Consider the following 13,042-nt stretch of genomic DNA (forward strand, 5'->3'; position numbering starts at 1 on the left):
ATATTGGTGTTTCTCACTAACATGCCAAAATAAGTTTACTTAACATGCATCACTTCACACATTTTGTTTTTAATATTGACTTCTCTATCCCTTCATATATGAAAATATCTTTACGTATTCTTAATTTGTGAAAATTGCTCATATTTTCTAGAAACTTTGCCTAATAACTATTTTAATACTACTGTATACTTTTTCAGTCATCTACATATAATTTTTGTACTGTGTTTAATTAATTTCCAGTGAAATGCTTTAGATAATCTGAACCAACACTGCTTTAGTCCTTGTATTGGTACTAGGTTCCTTTTAAATAATATTTTGAAATTTTATTCACTGTTTGGTGAGGGCAGTAAGGTTAGGGGCTAAGAGAAAACAAACGTAAGTTTTCTTTGAATGAGCTAATACTTACTCAGTGCCCTGTACACTCTTCTTTTTGTGATGTTCATGTGTTTAGCCATGTTATACATTGGTTGTTTTCATATGAAAGATCAAAAGAAGAGAAGTAATCTCCTTTATGTTATTTTTTAAAATTACAACTAACCAGCCTTCTTAAAAATGTTCGTAATCATATCCACATTGTAACATTAAGGCAAAGCACATTCATTTCATTGCCTTCTGTAGGGAATCAGTGTTTCTGAAAGTAGGCTGCATCAGAATGAGAGGACCTGTGCATCAGAATCACTTGGGATGTTTATTACATTTCATATTCCTGGGCACCACTCTTTGGGGTATGGCAGGAGGTAAGGGAGTCTGTATTTTCACATACTTGCCAGGGAATACTGTAAAAGTTTGAGAAGAACTGCTTTAAACAAATAAGCTGTGCTGCAGTAACATGCATCAAAACTTGATAGATGTGGTCATTGGGCATCTTGTCTCAGTTGGTAGTTCATAGGACCTATTTCATTTATAGGAAATTAAAGAATAGGTTGACCTTTTTTTTTTTTTCCTATGAGAAAACTTACTTAAAAGTTACCTACCTCCCTAGAACACAAATTAGAGATCCTTTGTCAAGTTTCTTTTTCTGATTTGTCGTTTTTGCCTTTTGTACATGCATGCTCAGTCATGTATCTTTGTGACCCCATAAACTGTAACCTGCCAGACTCCTCTATTCATGGAATTTTCCAGGCAAGAATACTGGAGCGGGTTGCCATTTCCCTTTCCAGGGGATCTTCCTGACCCAGAGATCTAACCCACGTCGCCTGCATTTGCAGGCAGATTCTTTGCCACCGTTCCACCTGGGAAGCCCAATGTTGCCTTCTTATCTAACAGTAAGCTCTTCACTGGGCTTCTGAGGTGGCTCAATGATAAAGAAGCCACCTGCCAATGCAGGAGGCATGGGTTCGACCCCTGGCTCAGGAAGATCCTCTGGAGAAGGAAATGGCAACCCACTCCAGTGTTCTTGCCTGGAAAATTCCATGAACAGAGGATCCTGGAAAGCTACAGTCCATGGGGCCATAAAAGAGTCAGACAAGACTTAGTGACTAAAACAGTGACAGCAACAACAAATCTCTTCTTTGAAAGTGTTTGGATTCATGTGCCCTTTTATTCTGATGAATTGACTATAGGCCTTCATTCATGAGAGGAATGTTTTAAGTTTTAGAAAATTAAAAATTAAAGACCATAAACGGTCGACTTTGCCCCTTTTCTTTGTTCCTAAGGATAGTGTAAGATAACTTATACAACTGAAGTAATTTATGATTTCATCTTCTGCTGGTGTTGGTGCTTTTGTGCCATGTTGTAAGTAGTTGTTGTTGCTTTCTTGGAGAAAACATGACTTTCTAGCTTCTTATTATCTTCTTCTTGGCAGTGTTGAGCTACATTGCACAGATTATGGGGCTCAGGACAATATGGGTCATTGGTGAGGGAACCCATCATTGTTGACTGTGGTGGATGATGGTGACTACATTCTCATGAGTTAAAAACAAGGAACATAGCCTATCCAACAAGTAAGTGACATGAGTAAATTAGACTGGAATTAGTTCTGAGAGAAAAAATGGTAGTGTATGCAGCCTAAATTCTCTAAGGACTACTGTTGCTCAGGCTGACGAGACACTGCTAGTACCTTTCAACTTGGGAGTGACGGGAAAAATCCTCTTCATTATGGTCAGTGGTGAGTCATGTGTAGGTAACCACTTCCACGTAACTGTTGTTTTGAGTTGATCTTCAACCCCTTAGGGTGAGAGAGAGTTTGTTTCTTATTTATAGGCAGTAATATGAGAAATGAAAGTGATTGAAGCATAATTTATCAAGTGATGATTATTGATTCCAAAAAGCCTTGGTAGCATTTCTACTAGGGGCACTATTAAGAGCTGAAATTGGCTTTGGCAAACATATGTGCTGAGTCTCTCGGTTGTGTCCCACTCCTTGCAACCCCATAGACTGCAGCCCACCAGGGTCCTCTGTCCATGGGGATTCTCCAAGCAAGAATACTGGAGTGGGTTTTCATGCCCTCCTCCAGGGGATCTTCTCAACCCAGGGATTGAACCCCAGGTCTCCTGCATTGTGGGCAGATCTTTACCATCTGAGCCACCAGGGAAGCCCAGAAAATCTCTTGAGTGTTTGTTTTCACAAAGTTGAGAGTGAACTGGGCACTCCAAGGAGCTGTGTACTAACCATGACTGACATCTAAAAGAAAGGGTTCCTCTGCATCACTCCATGGTTATTGTAAGCATTAAATACAATGTATTTCCTGGGAAAGAAAAGATCTGGGAACAATGTAAAGAGGCGCTCTCCTGCACATTAGTTTTATCCTTTTCAGCGTATTTCAGTGTAAATGTAATGAACATCTGCTCTGTGCTAGGTGCTTTTAGCAGTGCAATAGTGGAAAAAATTAAGATTTGTCTCATAGTAATTTAGAACAGCTTTATTGAGATATAATACGCATACTACACAATTTCCTTATTTAAATGTGTACAATTCAGTGGTCTTTAGTATATTCACAGACTTTACAATACTCAATTTAGTTCAGGACATATTTTTTTTTTTACTAAGGAATTACTTAGGTCCAGAGGGGGAAGAACTTCCTTGGCTCCATCCTTAGATCTGTTTCTTCCCTCAGAATATGGTACCTGCTATTTACTAAGCACCACCTGCTTTAGGTTCAGATCTGTGCCTAGTTACTTTATGGCTGTTACCTCATTTTATGCTACCAATAGCTGTGGAAATAAGTTTATTCCTTCCTTATATGCAATGACAATAATACCTAAATACCTAGCATTTATTGAGTATAGTTATCTTATTATATGGAAATGTATTTCTATAATCCCATTTTCCTTTTCACTCCCTTTCCTGCCAGTGATTAATTCTGTACATTTTTTTTTTTTAACTCCAGCTTTTGTCCCATGCTCTTCCTCTAGCTCTTGATGCCTACTGGGCTTTTTTTATGTGTGTGTGAAGAAGGGTAGAGATATAGGAGCAATTAAGATTTTTAAACTGACAAGAATCATAAAGTCTAGATGCTTTATTTATTTCATACAAATTTTTTATCAGGAGAGAAAGTTCCCATACACATACAGACAAGGTGAATGCAAGACTACTAGTGGGCTATGGCCAATAATAGGTGCTTCAAGCTCTCAGTTCTGATTTGTAGCTCTCAGAGCTACAAGTGCATTTTCCTTTTATAAACTTTTAGGTGTTTATTATTTTCCATCTAAGATTTGCCTTTTTAAGAGGGACCTAACTATCTGACCAGTTAGCCAGCTTCTCTGTAATATGAGATAATTCTTGTGCGTTTCTATAAAAAACTAGTCCTCTTGTTTAAAAAAAAATGTAAAAACAAATCATTTTTAAGTGCCACATGAGAAATGTGTGTGACTATGTGCTAAAGTGTCAGTGGTAAGGATAAGGAATAGAAAAGGTTTCTGTAACTTTGACAGATGTATTTGGTGTTCAGTCGCTCAGTCGCCAACTCTTTGCTGCCCCTGGGACTGCAGCACACCAGACTTCCCTGTCCTTTGCCATCTCCCGGAGCTTGCTCAAACTCATGTCCATTGAGTCGGTGATGCCATCCAACTATGTAGAAGAAGAAAGAAAACAATTTTTTCTCAAAACACAGTACGCAGAAATATTCAGGTTGCCTAACTTTCTGGCATTGATTTAGATATTTTATATATTCTCTGGTAAACAATTAATAATGGAGCCAATTTCTCTATTATTTCTAAATTTAGGGATAATGAATATTTGTTGTTGTTGTATATGTTTTTTAAGCTGTGGGAAGAGGTTTTCTAATGTAAGTGTCAATTAAAAGAAAAGCTTTACCATTCTTATAATTAATAATTAAATCTGAACTATCTTAAACGAAGGGTATAAATGAGTAAGAAGCTGAAGTGTTCATTTTAAAATTAAATCTTTATACCACTTTTACTGTTTTTTAATTAAAAAAGAAAACCGTTTGAATCTGTAATTTCAGGTCAGTTCCTTTGATAATTATTTCTATAATGTTTGGTATTTTTTTTAAAACAGAGATAATTAATGTATTTTATTTGTCCATCTCAGCTTCATATACTGTCATTCTGTTTTGATATTTTTCTCCAGTGATATACAAAGAAACAGGTTCTAATGATTTTTATTTTATTTTTTTCCTAGGAGTCAGAGAATAATAAGTTATGTTCCCTATATTCCTTCCGAAATACCTCTACCTCACCACATAAGCCTGACGAAGGGAGTCGGGACCGCGAGATAATGACCAGTGTTACTTTTGGAACCCCAGAACGCCGCAAAGGGAGCCTTGCCGATGTGGTGGACACACTGAAACAGAAGAAGCTTGAGGAAATGACTCGGACTGAACAAGAGGGTATGTGTGGACTTAACTGTTGGGCTTTATTCTTTTAAAGATTCCAGCTTAAAAAAAAAAAATGAGTGGGATTTCAAGGGCCAGAGAAGTGCATAATTGGCACTAGCAAGGAAAAAGTTATTCAGAGGTTACCATGGTGATGGCAGATTGTGATCCATTAGAAGTGTTAGGCAGATAGTTCCATTTTTCTACAACTCTGTGCATTTTACTTGATTCTTATAATAACAAATCAAGGTTTTAAACTGACTTTAAGCCTTGCTCTGGAAAAAGGTAGTATAGGTATTTTCTCAGCTGCAACACTATTTTTCATTTTTTCCTCCCATATTTCCTTTTAATGGATAGTATTTTATTATGAAAATATCAACTGTTTAAAAAGAAAAAAAGCCTAATGTATTTATCCTTATTTTTACAAATATCACAAACTTCTAAATATTATTATTTTACTTTCAAATGTTGTAGAATTGAGAGTTGAGGGTTTCTAATATTGTTAAAACAGTGTTCAAGGAGAGAATTCTTTGACACATGACATCTACTGAGACATCCACCTTCTCTCCTCTCTCTACAAGAGTCCACTTAGGTTAACCTAGGTCCTAAAAAGTAAATGAAAGGAGACTCTCTAATAATATGCTTAAATTAATCAACTCTAAGTGATTGCTATCCTGTGTATGTTCTTTCATTTTTTATGTACAGATTTTAGACTTTAAAATATAGAGTAATTAATGGCTCTGAATCACTACTTACATGTAAGTTAAATTTAAACCTCTGTGGTACTGTAGGGAAATAGGGATTTGATATAAGGGAATTTTTCATGTAACTTAATTTTATTCCATAAAAGGCTCAAAAATTTAAGAATTTCAGATTAACTTTTGTTACCTGTCCACAACATCAGCAATCTTGATGGAAGTTTCTGAAACGTATTACGTTTCCCAGGCTTACTAACTAGATTATATGGTACAAAATGTAAATTTTTTTGATGACTCAGGGTCATGAGGCAGTAGACTATAAACTCCAATTCCTGTCTAACAATTGTGTGACCCTGGGTAAATTTTTCAATCTCCCTCAATCTCAAAATTTAAAATTTTGTATGGTAGTAACCTGACTTCTTAAACATTTTGAGAATTAACTATAATAATTAATATGGGTCATTTGAGGTATTGTGATGATTGTTGTATCATAAATGTCAATTACTTTACCATGCTCTAATGTAATGATGCCCCCAGAGATCATTGAGATGATTGGGACAGTTGCTTTACAGTTATTTCTCTGCAATTATGAAACTTTGGAGTTCCTATGTGTGCTTGATTTAGATATCCTTTTTGGCACGCATGTGCGTGCGCGCATGTGTGTGTGTGTGTGTGTGTGTGTGTGTGTTGGTTTCTCTTTCTTTAATATCAGGTTTCAGACTATAACTTCTTACTTAGTTGTGAATAATTTCTAATTTCCCTCTTATCTTTATCTTTCAGTTATTTAATTAGATGATCATAACACTCTAGACACTATTTAAAATATGAATGCACATTTCTGGGTGAGTTTATGAGAGATTCTGGGCAATATACATACTCTTCAGTTCATAGACTCTGTACTGACTCTTGGCTCTTCAGAGACTTTATACTTCTCATTTGTGCCTATGTTCTAGAATAACTGAGGTTGCCATGTCAATAAACTCTGAATAAATGAGATTGCTTGATTACTTTTGTGATTCATCAAAAAGATGGTTTTAATTCTATAAGAAAGTACTTTTCAACATACTTTAGAGGGTTCTGTTATGTAAAAATAAAGAAGTTGATTTGTGATGATTTTTTAGGGGGAAGGGTCTAGACTGTTAGGGAATTTAAACTCATTCTTCTCTTGCAAGCAATGGTTAGTTTATTTTTCCTCTTCATTACTGTGTGTTATAGATTTGATTTAAGAGTGGCACTTTCAGTATGAGACCTCTCATTTAAGAGTCCTTTATCATTATATTCCTATTATTAAAGAATGTTTTTTATGTACATTATAGAACTTTGTTTTCTAAAATACATATATTTTAGGTATCAGAAATTCAGACATTTTTAGTGCATATCAACATATATAGTCCACTAAGTACAAATATGAAATGATAAAAACTGTGCTCATCAAACCCACAGATTCCAAAAATCTAGGAGAAATGCTGAATATACTGTATGAAAGAAACAAAAACTTGAAAGTTTTTGACAAACCCAAAATATAAACTTTAACTCATCAAGATAAAATTTAATAGATGTTACTGTCAAGTCCAGAGGCTGTGACCAAAATTCCTATCTGCACAAGTAATTACTGGAGAAAATTTAAATAGCAGACACACGATTAAAAAAAAAAAACCCACGTATGAGTTTTAGGTGATAGAGCAATGGAGTCAGGATGGTGAATATTGCCAAAAAATTGACAGTGCTATCCTAGTCAGCATTACAGAATTAATGTTTGTAATTACATACCTAGAAATACAGTATGTAAGATTCAAGAGGCCCCCGTCTCACTAAACATCTTGCTAAAGAGAATGCATCTCAAGTATTGTGTTAAGGTGAGAATTACTACACTTTAAGAGGAACTCCGAAGCATTGGAATATTCTCAGAGAACAATCAATATAAGAACAGATACAGTAACATAAGAAGAAGAAGAATGGGAGGAACTAGTAATATCATCATAAATATTATATATCACATACTTTACTTTATAATAGGACCAACTACCTAACAGTGTAGTTGTCCAGGTATGGAAAACTTTCTTTGGAAGGCAATAAATTACCTTTGGAGGTATGCAGAAATCTTAATTGCTATCTTTAAAGGTTATTGTAGAGGAGAGGTGATTGGTCTTTTTCTTCCAAGACTATGAATTTTTATGAACTAAATATGCTTATTTAGTATTCTGTAGTTCATGGCATATTTTTAATAGCCCTAATCAAGAGCTTCATAGTATCATGATTATTTTTCTACAAGTTTTTTTTCTTATTATGCAAGGTGCTACATTAGAACTGAGGGGTTCTTACCATGATGCTTTATTTTTTTGGCTGTGGATCCCTTTGGTGGGTTGATGATGCCTACAGGTCTATCCTTATTTTAAATGCATAAAGTAAAATTCATGGAATTATAGAGAAAATGAATTATATTAAAATGTTAATTTAAAAATGTTGTGATATGGCAGGAAGTACTATTTTACTAATGGATTAAACACAAGATCTACTGGAAGGACTAAAAATATATGTGATAAGCATAAAAGGTATTTTGAGATAATCTTTAAGTACAATGTAATCTATATATTATTATTCTATTGATTATAATCTCACAGATACTATGAATTTATTATTTGTTGCCTGCTTTGATAATTTAAAGAAATCACATTTTCAGTTAAAAATATTGGTGAAAAATATCTTTTTTCCATCCAAATTTGCAGACTTCCTGAATGCTATGGATAAATTCGGGGTCTGTGGAACCTAGGTGAAGAACCACTATGCTACATGATATTGCATACCTATCATGAGTAAAGCAGAGGTCTCTAAACTTAAAGAGTTTATATTCTAGTAAAAGGTATAAAACACAGACAAAATGAACTCTAATTCAGTGTTGTTTAATATGTCGTTTAAAGTTGCATGAGTGCTATGTAGATAAAATGTTATAGGAGTTTACAATATAGATTGTGCCTGCCTAGGAAACCATGGAAAGGTTCTCTAGGAAAAGTGGGTCATAACTGGTTGGAGAATGAAAGAAAGTATACAGGCAGAAATGGAGGGGAGGGACATTTCAGTCAAAAGGAACAGGCAGAGCGCTTTAAAACAGCAGAGAGTTCGAGTTCTACTTTAAAGTATATGAAGATGCATATGCCGTGTAAAACTGAAAAAGTTGGTTCTGTTCATCACAGAGGCCCTTTAATTCTTGGCTTAGAAATTTGAACTTTATACTGAAGGTTATGGGGGAACTATTGACTATTTTTTAGCACAATAAATTGATGGAGTAGAGCTTTCCTCCAAGAAAGTTAATCTGGCAGCACTGTGTTGGATGTTTGGGAGTACAGAGAGACATTAAAGAAATTGTTTCAGGCTAGAGATAATGAGGGCCTGAACTAAGGCAGCAGAAACAAGAGAGGAAAAAGGGGTGCATATGGAAAAGATAATAGGAGACAGAACTATTAGGACTCAACATTTAAAGTGAGGATATCAATAGAGAGGAGTTGTTTAAAGGTAGCTTACAGTGAGTAGTAGGATGGAACTATAGTTAATGAGAAAAGTAGAGCAAAATGTTTTGGAGATTGGAGTAATGAGGATTCCTATTTTTTATTTTGAGTTTGATTCCTAATTTTAACTACTTGCTTGGAGCAATGGAACAGAACAGTAGGATGGGAGAATCAAAATAATTATAGTAAAGGTCATTAATAAGCTTTGATAGATTTATGATTTTATAATAATTATATTCTAGTTCCAAGGAAGTATAATAGCTCCACCAATATTTGCCTGACTTGGACTTTTTAAAGCCCCATCTCCTTATTTGGGACATCGCTTATCCCATGGGATATATAAAAGCTTTCAGATGCATTACTCGCCTCTTCCTCACTTCTACTTCCTGGTTTGAAGGCCATACTTCATGAGTGGCAAGCTTGTGTGACTGACATAATGAATGACCTTCCTGAGTCACTCTAGTCCTGGAATATGTTTTGACTCTATCAGACTAAATACCCTCCACCCCCACTTCGTCTCATATACAGGAACTGATCTATAAAAAGTTTATTTATTGTGGTCTATTTTAAAACAATATCTACATGATAAAACAAAAACTCTCCAAAGAATAATAGGGAAGTTATTCTCTTACAGGTGGATTCTTTGATTAACCAAATAATTGTCCACTATTTTATGTGCCATTCTCTCAAGGAATATCCTCTCCAGAGCAGTGATTTGACTGGATTGCTGAAGCACTGATGAACCAAGGTGTTGTGTCTGAAGTGCTTCCTCTGAAAGTAAGATTTGTGGGAAATTAGGCAAGGTTTCTATTTTCTTGTAAATTTAACTCATTTTTTTTCTGCCATATCTAGATACATTGGCAGGTAGATAGATAGATATGTGTGCAGATACATGGAAAAATGGATGGATAGAATGAATATCAAAATCTACATTTTAAAACTGCTGATATTGGTGGATATAATATGCAGAAAGACTTTGATTAATAGATTCAGGTTTAAATGCTTCTAAGATAAAAATCCTTCAGTTGGGGTTAAATGATGAATTTTAGTTATCCTTGTATCACCCATCTTGTTGCCAATGTAGCTGGGCTCTAACATAAGCGACAGTTGTCAGAAAATGAATACTTTAAAAAGGACTTCTATATCTAAATACATATATTTAATCAGAGAGTCCTTTGGCTTCTGAAAATAAGTTGTCTAATGAGAATTTCATTTGAGCAGCTGTGACTGAGGAGGTCAACAGGCATTGCCTAGGAGAATATGGCCCAGCTGGTTAAATCTGGTTGTTGTCGTGATTTAAATGGTCAAGTGCTGCTTGTAATCCAGGACCGTCTGTTTGTAAAGGGAAGAGTGAGTGCTTCAGCATAATGTACAGCTGTTTTAATCTCTCTTTAATAATAGTGCTTCAGCCACTATCATGTCTCATGCATCATACTACTAAGTATATGATCCTAGACTGGATGAACTGGTTTGGGACAGGTCCTGGAGTCATGTGAGATTGCAGAGAAAGGGATATAAACAGCTCTCACAAAATAAGAGTTTCTTTCTTTTTCCTCCTTTAGGAGACTTATATTTTAGGTGGTAATTATTGTGATCAAGAGGGAGTGATGAAACTTGCAGTTAAAAATATTAGAATAAATGTGCTATATTTGATAGAGGCCATAAGCTTAAAGGGAAATATGCAGGGTTTAGGTACAATGTCATAGAATGTATGCTGGTCAGAAATTAGAGTATTTGTCCAGTGGAATTGTGCTTCAAGATATGATAATAATGAAAGTATGTGGATTCATTTGACTGTTTATGTGGAGAAAGGGCAGGAGCATTTGAGCTTTGGATTCCTGGTGGGATAGGCTTTCCAATGGATTATGCAGCTGTTGCCCAGCACAAGAATGAACACGTGTTTATGTATCTGATGGATTATTATCATTATTCACATCTCTAAACAATAATTTGGATTTCTACATATATTTTCACTGAATTATATTTAGTAAGCATATATGTTGGTATGTATTGCTTATCTGATGTCAATAGCTTTTGCTGTACTAAAAGAGGAGTGTGATATAGTTTAAACAATGGGAAAACTCATTTTTGAAAGTCATATGTTTTTTGAGTGAGCTAGATCTGGGTTTGAATGTAAGTTCTAATATTTAGCAAGGTAGTATAGTATACTGATTGAGTGTGGACTCTGGATCTAGGCTGTCTCAGCCTCAGTTTAGCATTTGCCAGTTGGATGACATTGGGCACCCCTCTGTGTTTCCTCAGCCAAATATTGGACATAGTTACAGAGCTATCATGAAAAGAAAAAGATTTAGTTAATGCAACTAAAACATTTAGAGCATTACCAGTTCATAGTAAGTGCTCAATAAATGTAGCCAACTTTATTTTCTAGTCTTAGGCAAATAATTTTATCCTTTTGTGCCTCAGTTCCCTCATCTGTAAAACTGGATAAATGGTATCTACCTTTCAGGGTTGTGTCAGAATTTGATGCCATACACACACACACACACACACACACACACACACACACACATATATATATATATATATAAACATAGCTTATATAACTATAATTATTATTACTATTGCTATTATAACTACTATTACTGATGTCATTTGAAGAACGTTTTTTAAAGAGAAATATTTTAGGAGTCTTATCCTGTACCACAGACAGAACCATAGGAAATGTCCCATGGTGTGAGGGGATTTAACATTTGGCAGCAATGACGTACTTATTTTCTGGAAGAGCAATTCAGCTTAACTCTCCTTTCAGGCTTTTTGGAAAAGCTGATACTAAAGTTTCCCCGCTGGAAGCCAATCTTCCCTGCTGAGAAATATGTGGAATATGGTGTTGTCAGTGGGAGAGTTGGTAAAGACTTGGATGAGGTTTTCAGATAATACCCAGTTAAAAGTACTGTGTTCCTGTTAAAGAAAAAAAAATCTATTAAAAGCCCATGCTAAAAAATATAAAAGTTTAACATTCATACCATGCTAGAGCATTGAAAGAATCTTTTAAAGCAAATTTTATGTATATTAGGTTTTTCAGTTCAGTTCAGTTCAGTCGCTCAGTCGTGTCTGACTCTTTGCCACCCATAAACCGCAGCACACCAAGCCTCCCTGTCCATCACCAACTGCCAGAGTTCACCCAAACCCATGTCCATCGAGTTGGTGATGCCATCCAACCATCTCATCCTCTGTCATCCCCTTCTCCTCCTGCCTTCAATCTTTTCCAGCATCAGGGTCTTTTCCAATGAGTCAGCTCTTCACATCAGGTGGCCAAAGTATTGGAGTTTCAGCTTCAACATCAGTCCTTCCAATGAACACCCAGGACTGATCTCCTTTAGGTTTTTGCCACTGTTCTAATTGAAGGTTATATTGGTGAAATATTTAGAATACCAAGATCCAAACCTTTCTTTATATTTTTCATTTATGGGAGAAGGTTTTGGACTTTTGCATAAAAACACATTAAGTATTTATTATGAAGTCCCCAGAATTATTATTTTAAGTAAGTTGGAAATTACAGGTCATTTAAGTGCTGAAGTTACCCAAGATCACTCCTACTCTGGGTGAAGAAGCAATCAGATATTCAGAGCAATGCTGATATAACTTCATTTTCATTCACTTTTTCTTCTCTTTAAAGTGTAGCTTTACTCTCTTATAATGTTTGGGTCCTCGATCCTATTTTAAAGATTTTGTATTGTATGCATAGCAAATACTAATCTAGTACCAAATAATTTAAATATACATTTCTGCAAGTATTGTACAATTAGGGATCAAAATGAGGAACTGAAACTACTGTTTCATATTGAATTGTGGAAAAGAATAATGCTTCTTGTGTTTTTGTGTTAAGTATATTTGCTTTCTAATTCTTCAAAAACTGGTCATCCTCACATATCTTTATGAAGTATGTAATTAGCCTGAATCCTGTGAACCCAGACATTCTGGGCAAATATTTGTTTCAATTTGCTGTTGTTTCTCAACTCCCACTTTCAATATTGGCAGTATCCTAGTTGGTTGAATTCTTTTCTCAACTTCATTTTGTGTGTCTCTGCCTTGAAAAGATACTTCAA

The 13,042-nt window shown here is 35.2% G+C and overlaps 1 protein-coding gene across 35 annotated transcripts in view; it reads left to right on the forward strand.

Moving 5' to 3' along the window:
* The window catches only part of SOX6 (SRY-box transcription factor 6), a 720,388-nt gene that overhangs the window by 330,753 nt on the left and 376,593 nt on the right, over positions 1 to 13,042 (forward strand). For all 35 annotated transcript variants that reach the window (XM_070803611.1, XM_070803609.1, XM_019974613.2 and 32 more), the window contains one exon: positions 4,582 to 4,789. In XM_070803611.1, coding sequence (XP_070659712.1) covers positions 4,582 to 4,789 — 208 coding nt within the window. The remainder of the gene's footprint in view (positions 1 to 4,581; positions 4,790 to 13,042) is intronic.

Source organism: Bos indicus, chromosome 15, assembly GCF_029378745.1.
Source record: "Bos indicus isolate NIAB-ARS_2022 breed Sahiwal x Tharparkar chromosome 15, NIAB-ARS_B.indTharparkar_mat_pri_1.0, whole genome shotgun sequence".
Taxonomy (NCBI): domain Eukaryota; kingdom Metazoa; phylum Chordata; class Mammalia; order Artiodactyla; family Bovidae; genus Bos; species Bos indicus.